The following is a 19,452-nucleotide window of genomic DNA, read 5'->3' as shown; positions in this document are numbered from 1 at the left end:
CTAACTGTGTCTAATTTTAATTCATAAATGGTACATTGTGTGTGTGTGTGTGTGGACCTAAAGCTTAACAGAAGCACCTGCATGCTTTTCATTAAGCTTGCTACTTACCCAGTGGCATGTTAACAGGTCAGGCTCCCATTGACCATGCACATCTGGCCGCTTTTATGCAAACAAAGGATTATAGGAGCCAGACTACCTCACAGACTAAAAATAAAAACTTTAATTTGCTGCATTAAAAATCATTTGCCTTTCTAAAATTGAACTATGACATGTCTCCATGATATGCAGTCTGAGTGTCCCTATGTTTTCAGTCATTGTGCTGCATTATGAGCTTTGAATCAACAGAATAATATGTGCTTTACTACAGCATTAAGATATTCAGAATAATATTATAGTAAAGTATATATTATAATATTAAACTTATCTTAAGCTGTGTACTCAATATTTGTGTTAAACCTTGTAGTACTGTCATATGAAAAGCAGCGGCTGCTATGTTGAAACTCTTCTTGTAATCAGCTCTTTTATTAGAATTCTCAGCTGTGTACTAGAATTAATCGTTTATTCATTTATCCCCTCAGAGGAGCACCTACAGCTCCCTCCCACACCTCCCAGCAGCCATGGCAGTGACAGCGATGGATCACAGAGTCCTCATTCGCTGCCTCCATCCAGCCCTGCCCGGCTGCAGAGTCCTCATTCGTTGCCCCCTTCTAGCCCTGCCCGCCTTCAGGCTCGCTCCTCTGCAGCCATCTCCTCCTCTCCACTGCTGACCGCCCCACATGTAAGTTAGCATATGCACCACAACACACAAAGACACTTCTGTACATATCTGCGTGTGTCTATGTATTCCTAGGGGTTGGTATTTCTTACAGAGATCCAAAATGTAGGGATACAATACCAGTACCAGAACAAACAGCACGTATTGTCCACTTAATTGGAAATCTGCAATGTACTTACACTCACCCGCCTCTTTAGGAGGTCTGCTTACCAGTCTATCCTTTAGTGCACTGTGTAGGGGTACCCAATCTATTTTCATGCACAGTTAGTCAGCTTCTGCTCTATTTTTTAATTAGTAAGGTTCTGATCACAGGACCACTGCTGAAAAGTTGTCATTTGAGTAGTGGATCTTTCTCGGAGTAACCCTGGCATGGTAGTGTTTGCACACATGACAGTGTGACCGCTACGTTGAAATTGGTCCATACCCCAAAATATCCAGCCAAAACCAGCTCTGTGTTAAGAAACATTGATAGTCTCAAGTCCTAAAAACAACTAATGTAAATTGTGCATCAACACATGGGTTACAGTCTACAGCTGCACACCTTTGAAGTAGGTGTTTGAAAAAGTGTCTGTTTAAAGTAAAGTTTTAAGGCAAAATTGTAATACTTGTGCTATGCATGATAAAGACCTGCTGATTCACTGCATTGGTCTCATTGCTGTAATAAGGAATTTTAGTTTTTGTAAGTAATGAAAAACATACAGATTCTAACCAGAAAACACAAAATACCACTAATCGAAAACTAACAGACATGGTTCTGAAAAATGTTTTGTTGTTTACTTTAGGGTTTGATCTCGGCTTTCAATCTGCTGAGCCTGCACAGTTCTGGTTGTAGTTAAATCGCTGATGTGTGCCATTTGTTTATTTTGTTTGTTGTTGTTTTTACGCTGTACAGAAGTTGCAGGGGACATCAGGCCCTCTGATGCTGACAGAAGAGGAGAAGCGGACGCTGATGGCCGAGGGCTACCCTGTTCCCAACAAACTGCCCCTGACCAAGACAGAGGAAAAGGCACTCAAACGAGTGCGCAGAAAGATCAAAAACAAGGTAGCTGAAACAGCCTGTATGGACCATGCAGTGTATATATATATATATACATATAATTAGACTGTTCTGCGCTGAGATTTCATCAGCATTCCTGTGACGATTAAAATCAAATGACTGCTGTCGTTTGTTCTGTCCTGATTCTCTGTCTCTCTCTTCAGATCTCCGCACAAGAAAGCCGTCGCAAGAAGAAGGAGTATGTGGAGTGTCTGGAGAAAAAGTACGAGCTGAACTCTACGCGTCTAACTCTCTCTCTCGCTCTCTCTTTCCTTCTCTTTTTCTTTCCCCCTCTCTGTTTGTCCAGCTTTCATCCTCTACTCTGTCCTTTCTTTGCCTCTCATCATTCTCTGTTTTCTCTCCACCTCCTTCATTTATTCCCTTTTATTCTCCTAGCTTGGCACACACATCACATATCTCACTCTCTCTTTCTTACACAAACACACACTTACACACTTTGCTCATGTCTCCTGTTCCATTGTTTTGTGTTTATGTATTTGGGTGATTGTTTCTGTCTTGAGGCCAGTGGCAGTAGTTCACAAGAGTGTATTTTGTGTATGTGTGTGTGTGAGTCATTTTATCCGATGTTTTCTGAGGCTCTCAGGGTTTAGAGATCACACTGGAGAGACTGGAGTCACAGAACACACACACACACATACACACACACACACATACATGCATACATACATGTGCTTTTTTACTGTTTTACTAACAGGTCACAAATAAAAATCATATCCGTCATAAATGTGTTTAAAAAGACAATAGATAAACATCTTATTTATACTGAGAAACTGATGTATAATACAGGTGTTAATGACACTGTAGGCAGAATGATGTGGATAACATGCATTGGGATGTGGGATCTGTGTTTAACATGTGGTTTGTGTGTGTGTGCACATGTGCAGGGTGGAGAACTACACTTCAGAAAACAATGAACTGTGGAAGAAGGTGGAGACTCTCGAAAGTGCAAACAGGTGAGACAAGAACGGTGTGTGTGTGTATCTGTATTTGTAAATGTTGAGGTGCTGACAGGTGGGGACAGAGAGATTATGAAATAATAACAATAATAAAAACATGAATAAAGACTATTATAGAGAATACATAAACACACTGTCTGATAATGTCATGCCATCAGTTCGTTCTACTGCATGCCTGGAACACGAGCATTTTGCACATGCTCAGAAAAAGCCTCAGGAAGTAAATTTCTTTGGTGGATCTGATATTTGCATTTATACCAGACCTCAGGAAGCACCAAACACGGGGTATTTTGCCCCCATGGGGACATAATTTGTTGTCTATCAGTAATCCCCATATAGTGCACTGTATAGTGAATAGAGCACAGTTTCAGACACAGCTACTAGAAGATTTTAGGACAGGGCAAATGGTGGAGGACTTCCTAGAGTACTGAATGGGGGAGATTATTGTAGACCAGTGTAACTGGGAGAGACAACCCCCACAATCCTAGGTATGGCACACCAGCATGTTTGGGTTTGTTGATCTTTGGTTGGAGGAGGTTCACACTGGCCCCTTTGTGTTTTTAGGTGGATTTCTAGGTTTCTGTACTCTGCTGGAGCTTGTTGTGAAGTTAGCATTGTGGCACCGTCCTGCCATTATAACAGTACACTCCTACAGCCACACACAGCATGGGGCCTGCTTACTCCTCATTACAGAATAAAGTGCATGTGTGTGTGCGTTGGCTCAGAGCCGCCTTGGACAAGGAGAGATCCCTCTGACTCAGCTACTGAAGTTCAAAGGAACTACCCGGTGTGAGGGGGGTTTAGGTTTAGTGAGTGTATGTGTATCTTTAAGTGTGTGGGTGGGTTGGATCACAGACTATTAATTGCGCTCTAGATGTGAGGGCTAAAAAAGTTGTTATTTCTGGACCCAGAGTGTGTTGGTGTGAGCGTGCTGTCCCTCGTCCCATGTCGTAGTCTTACTTCACCATGTGTCAGTGTTTAGGGGTTCTTTTGTCTTGCATATTTCTACTTAAGATCATGTGACTGGAGCCCCTGGATCAGATGGGGACACCAGCCTTACTGAAAATGTGTTGATCTGGAGCATGTGGGTGATATTCCCTGTCAGCCCTCATGGGTGTAAGTAAGGAAGTGAATGAAGGTGTGAGCATTTGGTGTATAGAAGGAGTGAGAGTAGGAGTGATTCAGGAAGTGTATTAGTGAGTGAACAAAAGGGCTAAAGTGAGTAAAAAAGTAGTGAAAATGGGAATAAGGCAAGATGAGTGAGTGAGGGGAATGTGTGAAGAAATGAGTAAAGCAATGAAGGAATTCGATAAGGAGTGAGAGAGTGAGTACGGAAATGAGAGCATAACTGTAGGAGTGAGTAAAGACATGAGGCAATGAATGAGTGGGTGAAAGATGGAATGAAGGAATAAGTAGGGGAATTAGGACAAAGAGTGAGGAAGTGGGCAAGGGAATGATGGAATAAGTGGGGAAGACAGTAAAGCAATGGGTTGAGTGATGAGGTGAGGGAGTGAAGTAGTGGTTGAGGGAATAACAAGTAAAAATAGGGAATGAATGAGGAAAAAATAAAAATACTGTAGCGGGTAAGAATGGGAATCAGGGAATGAAAGGTTGAGTAAGCGAGGGATTGGGGGAACAAGTGAGAGAGTGAGTGAGTGACAAGATGAGTGAGTAAAGTAGTGAGTAGGGGGATTAGGGAATAAATGAGAAGGAAAATCTAGGTCGCGGGTGAGAATGGGAATTAGGGAATGAGAGATTGAGTAAGCAAGGGATTGAGGGAACAAGTGAGGTAGTGAGTAAGGGGCCAATAGAATAAGTGAGTGACTGAATAAAAGAGGAAATAAACCATGGATGACTTTATAAATGGATGGCCGTGTAGATGCAGTGGTAGATGGTAGGATGGATGGATAGTTTCAGAGTCTGAGTCTGCGGTTGGATTTAACATAAGCAGGGCAGTGGGTGACCTCTAGTGGTGATGTCTGGTTACTACAAACGTGTTTCGTTCCATTTATTACTTGAAAAGCTGGAATTTGCAACATGGACCAAGAAATTATCCCTGCCCCCTTTACATAAACAAACAAACAAACAAGCTAATAAACAATAATAAGCTAACAGAAAGAGTAGAACTGATCTTTTTTTAAACAGATCATGCTGTCCATTACTGCTGTGATTAAATTGAGACTAGAACACTTTCCACAATTTCCACAGTAGCTCATCTTTACAGAGTCCTAATAAGCAATCCAGCAGTGCAGCAACAGTGGCAGAGTCATCTGCTTTACAGTGGAAAAAGAAAGAAACCTTTACTAAACCAGACTTCTAAAGGAGAACCCATTGTCCGCTGGGCATAACAAAACGTTATGTGGAAATATACCTTAGGCTGTTGCCTCAGTGGTTTAATATGATCTGCATTCATATTAAAGAGAGAGAGAGAGAGAGAGAGAGAGAGAGAGAGCGAGAGAAAGAGTTTTATTTGAGTTCCTGTTAATTGGGTTGATTTTTGAACACGTGTTTGCCAGAATTTTACGTAGCCATGCCTTTACTGCAAGCTGAAGTAATGCTCCTTTGGTCTTTCATTGTAGTTGAGTGGAGTGGCCTGTAGAGAGCACTGTCACACTGTGTGCATTTAGAACAGGTTAAAAAAAAAAGATTAAATAACTGACACAGATTTTATTCTGTGGCTATAAAAGGCGTTGAGTGAAGAACGTCGTGCCTGCCGACTGCAGCTTCGTAGTAGTGAGTGTGGGTGGATGTTAGTGGGCGTCTGCTGAGTGGGTAAGGTCAGTGAGGAGTTGGACGTAAAGAGTATGGTTTATGTAATGCGGTCCTTTTCCCGCAGTGTTATCCTCATTTGATCTCTGCATTTTGGAATAGAAAAAGGCTCACAGAGAGAGTCTTTATAATAAGAGACTGCAATCTTCAGTACAAGAACATAAAGCATGTTTAAAACTCAGCTCTTTCCCAACATGGTGATAATCACTCTTGATGCATAGTCATCAAGTGACATGCCAGTTATAGCTCCATTATCTGATCACATCAAAATATTGCCCAGTTCTGATCAGGGTTTGTATATTGTGTCCAAATCATATCACTGTTTCATCTTCATTAAAGAAGCATGCACACACACATATTATAATACATTTGGGCCTAAATCTCTTTGATTTTTTCTGTAGGTCTTTGCTGCAGCAGCTCCAGAAGCTTCAGGCTCTAGTTAGTGGAAAAGTGCCTCGCTCCTGCAAGATGGCTTCTACGCAGACCGGTACCTGCCTCATGGTATGCTCTCACTCCTCCTCTTACTCCCTCTCTCTGTTTCTGGCTGTATCTGTCTTTCTCTCACTCTTTCACACATAAACATGTATAGACTTATTAGTAATATCTCACACACACCTGCACATTGTAATACTCTTGAATGAGTTATCACTGAATAACTTAAATAGCATAGTACAGTCAAACACCTAAAGAGCTTAGAGATTCCATCTCCAGCTCTGTAGAAGTTGCATGCTAGCATCTGTGGTGTGTGCATGAACGTTAGAGAGAGCCTGTATGGGCAGATTTAGAGTCAGACAGTGTGACCAAACACAGAGTATCTATCCAACGCCGGCCATGCATTTCAGTACTGTTTTCAGTATGCCCTCATTGACGTGCATGTCATTTTCTCTTGCGGGAATCGTAAGGGCACTCAGTTTTGTTACTGTATTAGTTCACAGGTGGTTATTACGCCCTGTGTGTACCTCATTCAAAACCTTTTTGCAAGTTAAAACATTTTACATCCTAACCATTGAATTGAGCAGAATTTTTGAAAAAATTGCTGGATTTTTCCTTTAAGCCAGGCACTCGCTTTCCATTTGAACTGGAATGTCAGATTTTCTGAGTTCCAAGTAGGAAATTTCAACTGCATTGCCCTCTCAAGTCGGATTTCCTACTCGGAAAGTTGGGGGAACCTCACCAACCCCAAGCTCAAAATCCAAGATGGCCACACTGTACATCAGCAGTAGTACTTGACCGGTCATTAGCACATTAGCACAGTATCATCCAACCTTTGGTCAGCTTTGCCATAAGAGTGCTAAACTCTTTTTATCTGGAACACTGTCATTCCCAGCTCTGACATCTGACTTCCGTGGTAAATGGAACAATTGAACTGCTTGGTTGAACCAAACGTACTGTTCAAATTGGCACTTTAACTGGGTGCATTACTGTGCTTACTGACGACGGGCAAGCACGCTTGTGTTGAAAATAATCCGTTCCTCGTGGTCCCCTCTGTCACTTGCCATGCAGGTGGCCATGTTGTGAAATTAGCGAGGGCATGTTAAAAACAGCATTTGAACCTGAGGGTGTGGGAGTGGGAGATGTGTGAGTGCTGTCGAACTGGCTCTAGATCAGCTCATGCGGCGGAGTGGTGGTCTCACCGTGTGTGTGTGGTTCCTCCTCCCGGCCAGGTGGTGGCGCTGTGTTTTGTGCTGGTTTTGGGCTCACTGGCTCCCTGCCTGCCTGAGCTGTCCTTCTACTCTTCTTCCTCATCATCCTCACCCTCACACACGGTGAAGTCCACCCCGCTTCCCTCGGCTGACCTCTACACCACCAGCCAGGGTACGTCTCTCATGTGCTACCTGAGCTCTAGCCTGTTCACTCTACAGTGTGATGCCGACTTCAACGAGTTCAAACTGATATTAAAGAAAAAGTTTGGTGAAGAAATGGAGTTTCCAAGATTTTGTCAGTCAGTGAAGACATGTTTGGGGTCTGAAACTTATGCTAATGGCTGCTTAAGCCTTCGTTAGCCTACTTACTATGTTGGCCTCTATGTGAGCAGATTATTGCAAAACATCTTTGGTGGCCTTGGAGCGTCAGGCTAATTTTGCACCTCTTGATGAAGCAGTAAAATACTCAAGCTGCAGTCTTCATCTGAATCAGTCAGTCTGGGCTTTTATACGCACTAAGAGACTGATGAACTCTTTCTCTCTCTCTGATGATCTGTCTATCTCTATCTCTCTCTCCCTCTCTGGACCTATTGTTGAGATCTTGGGGACTCTTTTCACTCTCTGATTGGTGTTAGATGTCTTACATAGGCTGTGATATCAAATCATTATTCCCACCTCTGCAGACCTCACAGCCTTCTCTCTCACCTATCTAGCTCACACATGTGTGTGCACGTACACACACACTTCTGAACATTGTCTCTGTCTCTTAAAAAGCCTCTTCCATTTTGAGAAGGGCCCCATGGAGGCTGCCATTGGCTGAGCTGACTCGGTTGCCATAGTAACCGCAGATCATAGAGGCCCAAGTTAATGCATTCTGGTTCTCCTGAGATGAACTAGAGCCACATGCACAACAACTAATAACGCAATACGTGCTAGGCCTACATCAGTTTACACCACGACCAGGGGATGTCACCATTAACACTTGATCCATATTAAGTTATAACTGTATTTTAACATATGGTCAATACAAGCCAACTATATATACTGTAGTTCTGAAGAGCATTCATTTCAGGGCTAGTAATAACCGTTTTCCTATTCTGTGTATTTGTGTGTAGTCCGCTCCCGCAGCCTGCTCTTCTATGAGGAGGGTTCCCCGCTGGAGGCCAGCCACGGGGGCATGCTGAGTGTGGAGAGAGGGGAGGGGGCGCCGCGTCGATACACACAGGACCTGAGTGAGACCCATGAGCAGACTCACGCCAACCACCTCAGCAGGTACCTGAGCCCAAACCAGCCGGACAACAACAGCAGCGCAGCCCCCCTCCTCCACCAAGAGCAACACTACCACACACGGTAAGTAAAAACACACATGCTACATGTCAGCACAGCAGTCCCTGTTGTGTGAGGTAATTTGTACATTTCATTTTTAGGCTAATCAAAACATTGCAAGTTCATAATTGATTAAAAAAACAATAAACATGAACAACTGTTTGCCATTTTTTGCTGGTTAAACTAACTAGCTATTATACGCTTTATTTAATGACATAATTTCACACATAAAAACCCTGTCTCCTCTATTAGCCTCTAATGTGTGAATTTTATATACACAGTGCCAGACACACCTAAATGAAAATGTGCTGATCATCATCCTAAAAACATTTGATACGAATGCTAGGGTGACCATATTTTTTACATGTTTTATTAGACACAAACAGGAGTATCCACCGTATTTAGGATGTTGTAATTGGAGGGTTTAGAGTAGGCCTAAGTAGGGCATAAACATAGTCATTTACCAAGACCAGTAAATAGCCTTCAATAGCCTATATCACCAAATAATCACGACTCAGTTTAATTTACCTACTTAAACCCCCCCAGCCAAGACATCCTAACTACGGCAGATACCTGTGTGTCCCCAGTATCCCATTTTTTAAAACAAAAAATATAGTCACCCTAGTTTTTAAGATAATGATCACCACACAGGTGTGTGCAACCAGGTGTGTCCAAACATTTGACTGGTCATATCAATCTATATATATATTACATTTATTTTAACAGTTAAGCAAGAGATGTTGTAAGGGTTGAAAAGTGACCGCTTTTTACCATTGTGTTGTCTATAGGGTCAAAAATGACCCGCCACTATGTTTAACAGCAGAGAAAGATGACAACAATGTTCCTCTGTTCCCTCTCTCAGAGAGCGTGATCCTAAAGGTGGGGTGGAATATTTCTAACCCCTCTGAGCGGAGCTGCCTACGTCACGCAGGCCTCCGCTGACCCTGGACCCTGAGGTCACCCTAAGCCCAGTGACGCCCCCTAGTGTTACCACTCCACCCCCCACCCAAAAGACCCCACACATCATTACCACCACTCTTGGACGTGGCCTCCTGTAGAGGATGGACAGAAAGAAAAGGCATAAGTGTGAAGAAGAAGAGGAGTGAATGCATCCACCAAATGCTGTGTCTGTCAGTAAATGAATGAGTGAATGAATGAGCTTGTGAGTGAATGAATCAGTGTTGTTTGTCAGTCGTTGTTTTGAGATAGATAGCTTGTCGCACATAGAGGGGTAGAGGATTCTTTTTTTTTTTCTGTATTTTTTCTCTTCCTCTAATACCACACCACTGTCATCCGGAACTGGTATTCTTCTTCCAAAGATCTCTCTTTCTCTCTGTTACCTTTTCAAAACAATGTTTTCCAGTACTGGTGTAATCACAGGTGCCTGATTTTCTGATGTTCACGTTTCTTTTTTTAAGCTTTAGTTAATGCCGTTTAATAGCCTTTTATTCTGCTTTTTCAAATCACCATAAGAACTGTTTATCCAATGAGAAAGCTGGACTGCACTTGTTTTGCACTAGGAAAACGAATTGATTTAAGTGCCTTTAAATTCTTTGTCTCCCCCCCATGTAGTCATATTTAAATTTCACTAACTTTCTCAACTTCTAGGCTTCATAGGTTCCTTTTTTGCTTACTCTTACTGAGAACTGATAAAGGTATTTTATTTTTGTTTTTGTACTATTTTAAATTGAAAAAAGGTAGATGCATTTTTACTGAATTGAAAGTATCCATAATATATTCTAGTATTGTCAGCATTCCAAAAAGAGCATATTTATTTTATGCACAAAAAAAGAAAAGTGATGTTGTTGTTTTTATATATATATAGTATATAATTGTTAAGGATGATGTAAAGTTTACATGATCTTGTTGTTCGTAACTGTTAAACAGTTTTTGTGTTATCTTTATTCTGTATAAAGAAAAGAAGGTTTTGTATATAGGAGATTTTGAACCAGGACAATCAGCTGTAAGACCTACACACAGTTAGAAATTTCTCTAGGCCTTTTTTGTTTATTTTTTATTTTTTTTCAATTAATAGTGTAATTAATAGTAGCCTAGTTTTATTAATACATTTTATGTGCCCGAGAAAAAAAAAATGAAAATGTGGATGCCTTGGAAGTGAAAAGACAAAGGCAAAGTTGTAAATAATGTGATCATAAAATCACATTTTTGAATCATCTTTCATAACTTGAACTTCAGTATTCTGATATTCTGATTGTGCAAAGGAATTCACACTTTAAAACATGTTTTCATTTCAGTTTTTTTAACCATAATATACATATATGACGGGTGTCATTCATTCTTGTAAATTGAGACCGCATGTCCTAACTGTACAGTGTGACCCGCAGTTCCATTTTAAAAATACTTTAAAATTGTTGAATATTTGGTAAAGGGATAGAACCTTGAACCCATGGATCTTTGAACCATTCACACTGTGTTGTAATTCGGCCTGTGTCTGTCTGTCCGAACTGTAAAACTGGGAGTGTGCAGTATGTGGTCTTGGTAAGGTCTTTAATTGAGACTTTGTACCTCCCCAGATGAAACCCTTCTAGGCTTAATCCTGGTTCTTCAGTTCTGTCCTGGTGGAATTCTAGAGTGGGCTGAGCTTGGGTCTAAACGTAGCCTCCGAAAGAACCTGAGCTGAGTTGGTGTTGAATCTAGATTTGTGCGGAATGTAGAATATGGCTTTGAATATTTGCTATGTTCTTCATTTTTGCGTAAAAATGTGTTTATCTGGAGAGATTACTTTAAACTCTTAATGTAAGTGTTGTTGGTGCCGCCTGTGTCCTTGTCAATTTTGTGGCCTTGTGTATATATGACATTAATGCTCAGTGCTAGCTGTAAATATGGAGGATGTATTTTTATATTTCTGATGCATTTTGGTATTCACTATGCGCCTTTTGGGGGGGTTGGGGGTGGAACTCATTGTGGACCTTTTGGCACTGTTTTGGTATCTCGCTGCATGTATCTCTGTGCTTGGAACTCCTCTGCCAGCCTCTCTGTTTTCTGTCTGTATTATTCAAGTAGAGTTAGAATGAAGCAAAATACAAAAATTTGCAGAAGCAAAACATTGTCTCCTTGTGTTCTTCTCTCTCTCTCTCTCTCTCTCTCTCTCAAGTATGAAATATGAGTCCTTCCCAGCACTTAAATCTGTCTTGACTTTTACTGTAGGCTACTGAAGAAAATATAAATACATTTATATTATATCTATAAAAATCTAATACAATGACTGAGCAGTATTGGAGCTCCTGGACCAACTGCCTTTATATTGTATTGAATTTCACAATAATGCTTAATTAACATGTCATGATGCAAGAGTTTGCGTCTACAAGTAGGCCATTAAAGTTTGAACACACTGCATATCAGCCTGAATGACTGAAGCACTGACATGCACATCTTAACACAGATATGACAAACACATCCAAAGCAGTCTCTGCAATGTAGTACTGCTATATCATCACTAGGGGTCAGTGTTGTAGTAGTAGTAGTAATAATAAATAATAATAATAATAACAATAAATAATAAGTCTTTTCAACATAAATTATAGTTACTAGTTATAGTCACACAACATGACCTCTCCTGGTCTAGGTCTAGGTTTTAAGTCCTTAAACCCCATGTGACTTTCATTTAGGCTGTCAGTAAATACACAATGTTAAATAATAAAGCAAAACAAGATATTTCAAAGCAAAATAAGAGTTCTTGTAGATTAGGTTGAGTTTTGTAATTGTCTCCTAAATAGGACAGTGTGTGACTCAGCGGCAATAACCCCCCCCCAACCCAGTGGCTCCACTCTTCACCTGACGCCGACCCTGTGAAAGTGGTATTGCTGATTCTAACTCCAGTTCCAGCTCCATAAGGGCCTGCGGGCAGTACTGCGGCCAGGCTGCACATCAGCATCATGCTGAAGAAAAATCATTACACTCATGTCCTGCAACACTACAATAAGCACAGTACACCACAGGCTTATTAAAAAGAGAGTAGGCCTCTTGTGGAACACGGGACATATGAGGTTTCTACATTAGATGCAGTGCATCTAAAAAAAAAGAGAAGAATTGATTTTTTCCTTGTTTGTGTGGATATGCTTTCACAGCGTCTGGTCTGACTAAAAAACCTACCGTAGTGAACAAGGGTAGATTGCTTTGTGGAGTAGGTGTGTTTAAATGTGTGTTTTTGTCTGTGTGTAGCCATGAATTGAACTTTTTGTTGAACTCAAATGTCCTCAGGATTACATAATTACAATATTGGGTCTGGCTCCCACATAGATTGCTTTAAAGTTTTTTTTAGAACACAACCCAACACAATAAATTACAGTACAATTCAACAGAACATGATATGATAGAAAAGAACAGAATAGATGAAAAAAAATACTTGATGAAGTTGCTTTACTTTATTATATTTAAATATTATTACTAGGTATCCCCTCATATATATATATATATATATATATATATATATATATATATATATATATATATACTACAAAGAAATCTACATAAATAAAAAGACCATTGATACAATTCTGTGCTTATGCAAATTCACCTCTTCGACTAACTGATCAAGTTAAAGTCCACAGTGCTTACATAGGGCACAGTATAGATTTACAGTAACAGTCTTTACCATTATATGGAATTTATACAAAATTGTCAATGGTCATATAAAGTAAAATATGTCTGGTTCTGATAACACCACACAAAGGTTATAAGTGAGGTTCAGGGATGAAAGTACAATACACATAGAATATGTTTTAATGAGTTCTTATCCCCCCATGCCCCCCCCATGCTCATTCTTATTGCCAAAAGGGGAGTTAAAACTCAGCTATATTTGAACTCCCTAAGTCAAGCTAAATTAATTATTTCTTTTAGTAGAAAGAAGAGCTCCCTCTCTCTCCTCTCTCTCTCTCTCTCTCTCTCTCTCTCTGTCTCTGCAGGTTCATGGCCAGCTTGTACAGAAATTTCAAGTATATCCCTGATTCTAGTTGATGATTAATAGACACAGAACAGTGTAAGAGAAAGAGAACTGCATCGATACACACAGCCTCCACACTCTCAGAACACAGACAAATATAACCTGATGAAGGGGGGGGGGGGTGGTGGTGGACTACAGCTGCCTTTCTGCCTCCTACACTGAACACTCACACTTCCTCATACTATACAAGTATCTGTGTGAAGCTGCTATGGAGCTATGCTGAGTAATATTCTCCCATTTTATGTGGGATAAGATAATAACCGGTGTAATAAATTGCTGCTGTAAGCAACCTAAACTGCAGGTAAAATAAATGTTGTTAGGTCATGCTGGGTAGAAAATGTGTTGCAGTCAGCCTGATAGCAGATGAAAGTTACTAGCATCTAATCCATGGTCATGGTGATTATAATACATATAATTAAGACTTTGTGTTTCATAGCCCATCTTTTATTAAGAGTGAACAGGAAAAAAAACTTAAAATTGATCACTGATGCTGTCAATCAGCATGTTTAGCATGCTACCTGACGTGTGCTTCTTGAAGATTGTCAACCTGCATGATCATGGTGGCTGACCAGTTTGACCATTATGACAGAGTAGGTCAACCAGCATGACAAGCATGATCAAGCTGGTTGACCAGCATGGCTGACCTTGCTTTATCACTTGCTTGTTCAGGCTGGTCATGCTGATAGACCAGCTAGTCCATCAAACTGAAACGAGAACATATGATCTGCTGGTCAAGAGCTAAGCTGCTAAATCATCTTAACCAGCTAGTTTACCAGCATAGGGTGTGTTTTCATCAAAGGCCAGCTTAGATCATCTGACTAGCTGCCAGCAAAAGCTGGTCTTGAACAGGATTTTCAGCAGGATATTCTCACTTCTGTAAATACATGAATTTAGTTGCTTCCAAAGTCAATAGAAAAGATATAAAAAATTTTCATTAAATAATTCAGTAATACAACACGAGACAGTGCTTACACTATTAATATCACCACTATACTATTAATATCAACCCTATTAACTATCTGCTGTATCTGGTTTGGTCATTTTTATCAATAATGTTTAAATAGTTCTGATCAGAGGAGGATCGATGGGTCCTCCTTGTGAGTCTTGGTTCTTCCCAAGGTTTCTTCCTCCAGCTCTGAGGGAGTTTTTCCTTGCCACTGTCGCCGTTGGCTTTCTCACTTTGATATTTGATCCTTCATTTCTTATGTTGTTTCTTCTTTTTGTCTCTGTCTTTTATTAATGACTAATTATGTAAAGCTGCTTTGTGACGACAACAGTTGTAAAAAGTGCTATACAAATAAATCTGACTTGACTTGACTTGACTTACTCAAAATGGCTGCCCTACCATGCAGTTTCAGGGCAGAGTTGGGATCTCCTGCTGGGATGTTTTAGTTTGTTCCACAAGAGTGCAATTCATCCTCTTCCTAAATTGATTTTAGAGGCTGGTTTAGCATAGTAGTTGCTGCTGTCCTGCCTGTGGGATACTGGGTTTCGATTCCCTGGCCAGGCAAGTACACATCGCTATAATCACATGGGATAGGAATTACTTTTCTTCCACTCCTTCTGCTTTTCAGATACACCTAGACGCAAACAGCCACACGAGACAGAGTAAATGCTCTGTGGTCTGCAGCAGGTCATTTGGAGTTTTTAACTAAACGGTCAGATGTCAGTTCATGTTGTAGTTTGTTTAAATATAACAGGAAAGTATGGTCTATATATCTTTAGTGTGTGTATATATATATTCCCATATTTGACTTTTGACTTATCTCTATCTTTATTATTTTCTTTTGATCTTTATATTTTATACATCCATATTATCTTATCTTATTGTTCCATATCTACACTACACGATCCGTGATGAATGTCTAGCAGACGACTGCAATGCGTGGTAACCTTGGTATCACTTGGTGTCAAATCTAAAAGAAAATGAGTGGTATCACCTATCCCTAATCCTAATGCTATATTCACCTGCCCCTGTAACATTAATCTGTAAGCAACTCTGGATACATATGCCTGCAAAATGCTATAAATGTAAAATGATGGAAAGGTTCTTCTGTCCCTGCCCCTCAAACTTGAATACACCACCACCAGTGTAAACATCTCTTTCTCACAGCTGGTTTTCCTGGTTAAGCAGCTAACTTCAGTAGATGTGCTTGAACAAACCGAATGTACGCATTTTGACCTTTTTTTGTAGCCAAGTGTAACGCTGATATACATGAACTGACTGGAGACTGAAGTTTGCCTCTTTAGCTCTGAAATAAAAATGTATAGTTTCAGAAACCACATAATGTAATATGAGAAAGAAACATACAAAAAAAGATGTTTACATAATAATAATGGTCCAGTGTATCAGCAGTGTTTCTGTATTGAAATGCTCTGTCTCTAAAACTGCTTTGCTTGTTTCTAGCTTTAGAGACGGTGCCTCTCCTGGCCTATCAGTGCATATACATCCACCCTCAACCCCATCACCAGTACAAAATCATTCAGCATCAACTATACATGAAGAAACAGATGCATATTGCTTTTCTCAAAGGTGCAGTGCAGTGATATTGCTTGCAGTTTGCATGTATGTTCATGTATTTATGCTTTTGATAGCCAGGCTAGAGTTAATTAACAGTTTTTAAGCCTGTTTCTGAACTGGAACTGTGTGTATGTGCGAGTTACGTTATTGAAGTACAGTGTTGCAGATGCTAAGCCAATGTGTGTGTGTGTGTGTGTGTGTGTGTGTGTGTGTGTGTGTGTGTGTACAATCCTGGCTTTCTGAATCAGATCCCTCCGGCACCCAACTGATCAATCCTCATTTTATCTATTTCTCTCTGAGCTCCACTGTGGACTGAGCACATCCACACTGCAGTTCTAGGTTTTCTATGTTGTACTTGGCTTGCATCAGATAAAAAATGATTTAAATATAGTAAATTTGAGACACCATGATGGTCTAATTTTACCATTATCAGCACAAAAACAGGTTCACTAGTGAGTTTGGATAGTACATAAAATGGCTACATTTGCACTGTAAACACCACAACCCTTGGTTCTAATCACCACCACTGTAAACACATCAAGGGTTTTATATAGTAGCAGAAATTTATAACAGCCTCTTCACAAAACAGCCTCTTCCCTGTTATTGAAAGCTTCATTTAACCAATTAATCGAACCGTTTATGCATTCAGATGTTTCTCTGAGTGGTCATGGTATACATATACCGAACACTGAAGACCGTTTGAAGGGTATGCCATACACTATTTCACACCAAGACACTCACCATGACTGAGATTGGTGGAAATCCACTTCAACACAGATGTGAAAGTAACTGAGATGAACAACACTGGATGAAATTAGGCTGAGAAGGCTCTGATGAGCGGGTAAGATACTCTTTTCTAACGACACCTGTAACGCTTCAGCTGCTGCAAACAAAACTCATGTAGAGGAGCAGGAAGCCTTGTGTTCCAATGTGCATAAACAACAGTGAACTTCAGCTAAGAAAATCTTCCCCGATATCAACTTGCCAAACCTGTTTCTGTCTCACGCTCTCTCACAAACACTCACACACACACACATACACACACACACACACACACACACACACACACACACAAACGCAATAGTGAATGCGATTGTGCTCCAGCTGCAGGGCCGAACAAGCTCTCACACCGAACAAAGCAAAACCCCAGCAGTGATTTTCAGCTTGGTGCCCCTCCACTGGAGTGACTCCAGGCCAAAAGTGAGTTGACCCTACATCACATAAATGGAGAAGACAGCCAGCTGTCATGTGCAGACCTGCAGTACTGCAACCGTAGACATAGAGAAGGTATGGTGCAATATTCTAGTGTACAGTACTTCAATGAAACACAACACTACTTTAACAACATTTAACATTTAACAAATGTAGGGTTAAAATTAAACACTGTTTTTTTATGCAGTTAAATAGTTTCAGAATATGGTTCTGCTCATCTTCCATTTCCATTGCATTACATTTCAGTCAGATCTTTTTTTTTACGATTCACCTTTAGGACTGTTTTGAACATTACCTTTTTTTAATTTGCAGATGTTTTTCAGTTGCTGAGTTTAATACAAATTATACAAATTCACAGTGAGTGAGAGAGAGAGAGAGAGAGAGCTAGCCAGGGTCTGCCTCCACATGATGGGGTCAGCTGTACTGTTACAACTAAAGAACTCAATGTAAACACTGACGTCCAGAAGTCCATATTTACATTTACATTTATTGCATTTAGCTGACGCTCTTATCCAGAGCGACGTACAAGGTTACTGGTATTACAGAGGAGGGTCAGTGTAGTGTTAGGAGTCTTGCCCAAGGACTCTTATTGGTGTAGTGCAGCATAGTCACCCAGACCGGGAATTGAACCCCAGTCTCCCACATGGTGTGGTAGCTGAGTGGCAGGTAGTGGTGTTATCTGTTGCGCCACACCAACCACACAAATATTCTATATTATACCATATTCTCTTCATATAATTAAAATGTTGCCTTTAGCATTTTGTTTATACACAGATATGTTACAAACACACATATACATATGTCATTAAAATAACTTAAGTTAAAAATAACTTAATTAAATTAATTACAATAACTAAGCATATCCTGATGAATTTCTGATATATATCTGAAATGTGTCATCTGATATATGGTAAAAAATTAAAAACTGTGTTATGTTATGACTGCCTTTCCCTTGCTCTTTATTAGTCCTGCATTAATTTTGCCAACTTTTGTAATTGTTTAAGTTTTGAGCTCCGTTTGAAACTGAGAGACTGCGTGTGTGTGTGTGCGTGTGTGTGTGTGTGTGTGCGTGTGTGTGTTGGCAGGCGGTCGAAACAAAAGAGTGGGGACAGGACGGGGGCGGGCTCATGCACATTCTCGCTAGTGATTGGTTGACTCTGTTGTTATGCATCGTGGGGGCGTGGCCTATGGGAGCAGCTGTGTGCTGCAGGGTTGTCTCGCGACTAACAGACAGCAACTCAACCGGCACCGAGCACTCTGACAAGAGAGTACTCTTCCAAAACCGACCCGATAAATGCTACATTTACAAGTCTGGCCGTGGTGTCTGTGACATAAAGTCAAGGGTCTGTAGGTTTAGCCACTCAAACTGTCAACATAAGTCCAAATTCTGTTACTTTATTTGCGGAAAGTGTGTGTTTGTGTCGAGCGCGGCACTTCATTAGCGTCGTGCTGCTCCGGGCTCTCGCTGACAAACTAACGTTCACCGCTGCTGGGGGAGTTGAGATGGCAGAGGGAGCTGGGGCAGACTGTGGAGGAAACGGGGCAAACTCCGTCCCTCCGACCCTGGCCCTCACTCTGGAGGACGTGGCCGAGGAGGAGGACGTGTTTGTGGCAGAAGGAACGGGCTCGACCCCGAGGAGCGGAGACCGAGGTCTGTCACCGGTGAACCAGCTGGAGAGCGAGTTCCTTCACCTCACCATCCGGAAACAGGTGTCCTACAGGTAGCGTGTTGGACACACACATACACACACAGACCTCCGCCCCACTCACACACACGCAGCGATTCAGCCCCAAACATTCAGAGGCTTAGTTTTACTTTCTCGTTGTTGTTTAAATGTCAGGTTTCGGAGCAATGGGACCTCATTGTAGCTGAAATAAAAAGGACCCAATGGGGTTTACTGAGGACTGAAGGTCAATAACAGCTTGAATAGTTGCACACAACTTACTGGGTCTTCAAACTCAGTGTATGTCCCACTCACTTCCACTCCAGCTGTGATCCTTTCAGCTGCAGGTGCTTTGTTTGTTTAGTCTGAGCTGGGTTTGTTAATAGAGCCATTGGAGAGCAATGGTTCAACACTGTATCAGGGTGAATAAAGGTGTCGGAGTCTGTGGCATGACCCAATTTGTCAGAGTTTACCTGGTGGGGAAGGAGGAGATTTGTAACTTATGACATTTGTCCCACACACGTGTAGCAGGTTAGATCAAGGCTTTTGATGGTGGTGGTCTCTGG

At 41.0% G+C, this 19,452-nt stretch overlaps 1 protein-coding gene across 2 annotated transcripts in view; it reads left to right on the top strand.

Moving 5' to 3' along the window:
• Positions 1–11,585, top strand: part of creb3l1 (cAMP responsive element binding protein 3-like 1) — a 35,441-nt gene extending 23,856 nt beyond the window's left edge. Inside the window, exons 5-12 of one of the 2 annotated variants that reach the window (XM_072671204.1) lie at positions 579–778; positions 1,668–1,817; positions 1,976–2,034; positions 2,717–2,785; positions 5,959–6,058; positions 7,222–7,372; positions 8,316–8,550; positions 9,389–11,585. In XM_072671204.1, coding sequence (XP_072527305.1) covers positions 579–778; positions 1,668–1,817; positions 1,976–2,034; positions 2,717–2,785; positions 5,959–6,058; positions 7,222–7,372; positions 8,316–8,550; positions 9,389–9,425 — 1,001 coding nt within the window. In that variant the 3' untranslated portion in view covers positions 9,426–11,585. Of the gene's footprint in view, positions 1–578; positions 779–1,667; positions 1,818–1,975; positions 2,035–2,716; positions 2,786–5,958; positions 6,059–7,221; positions 7,373–8,315; positions 8,555–9,388 lie in introns of those variants that run through there. The other variant, XM_072671205.1, reaches the window with a different exon arrangement.
• Positions 11,586–19,452: the final 7,867 nt, after the last annotated feature.

Source organism: Salminus brasiliensis, chromosome 25 (genome assembly GCF_030463535.1).
Source record: "Salminus brasiliensis chromosome 25, fSalBra1.hap2, whole genome shotgun sequence".
NCBI classification, from domain to species: domain Eukaryota; kingdom Metazoa; phylum Chordata; class Actinopteri; order Characiformes; family Bryconidae; genus Salminus; species Salminus brasiliensis.
Note: the sequence above shows the minus strand (reverse complement) of the source record. Positions and strands in the feature narration are given on the sequence as shown.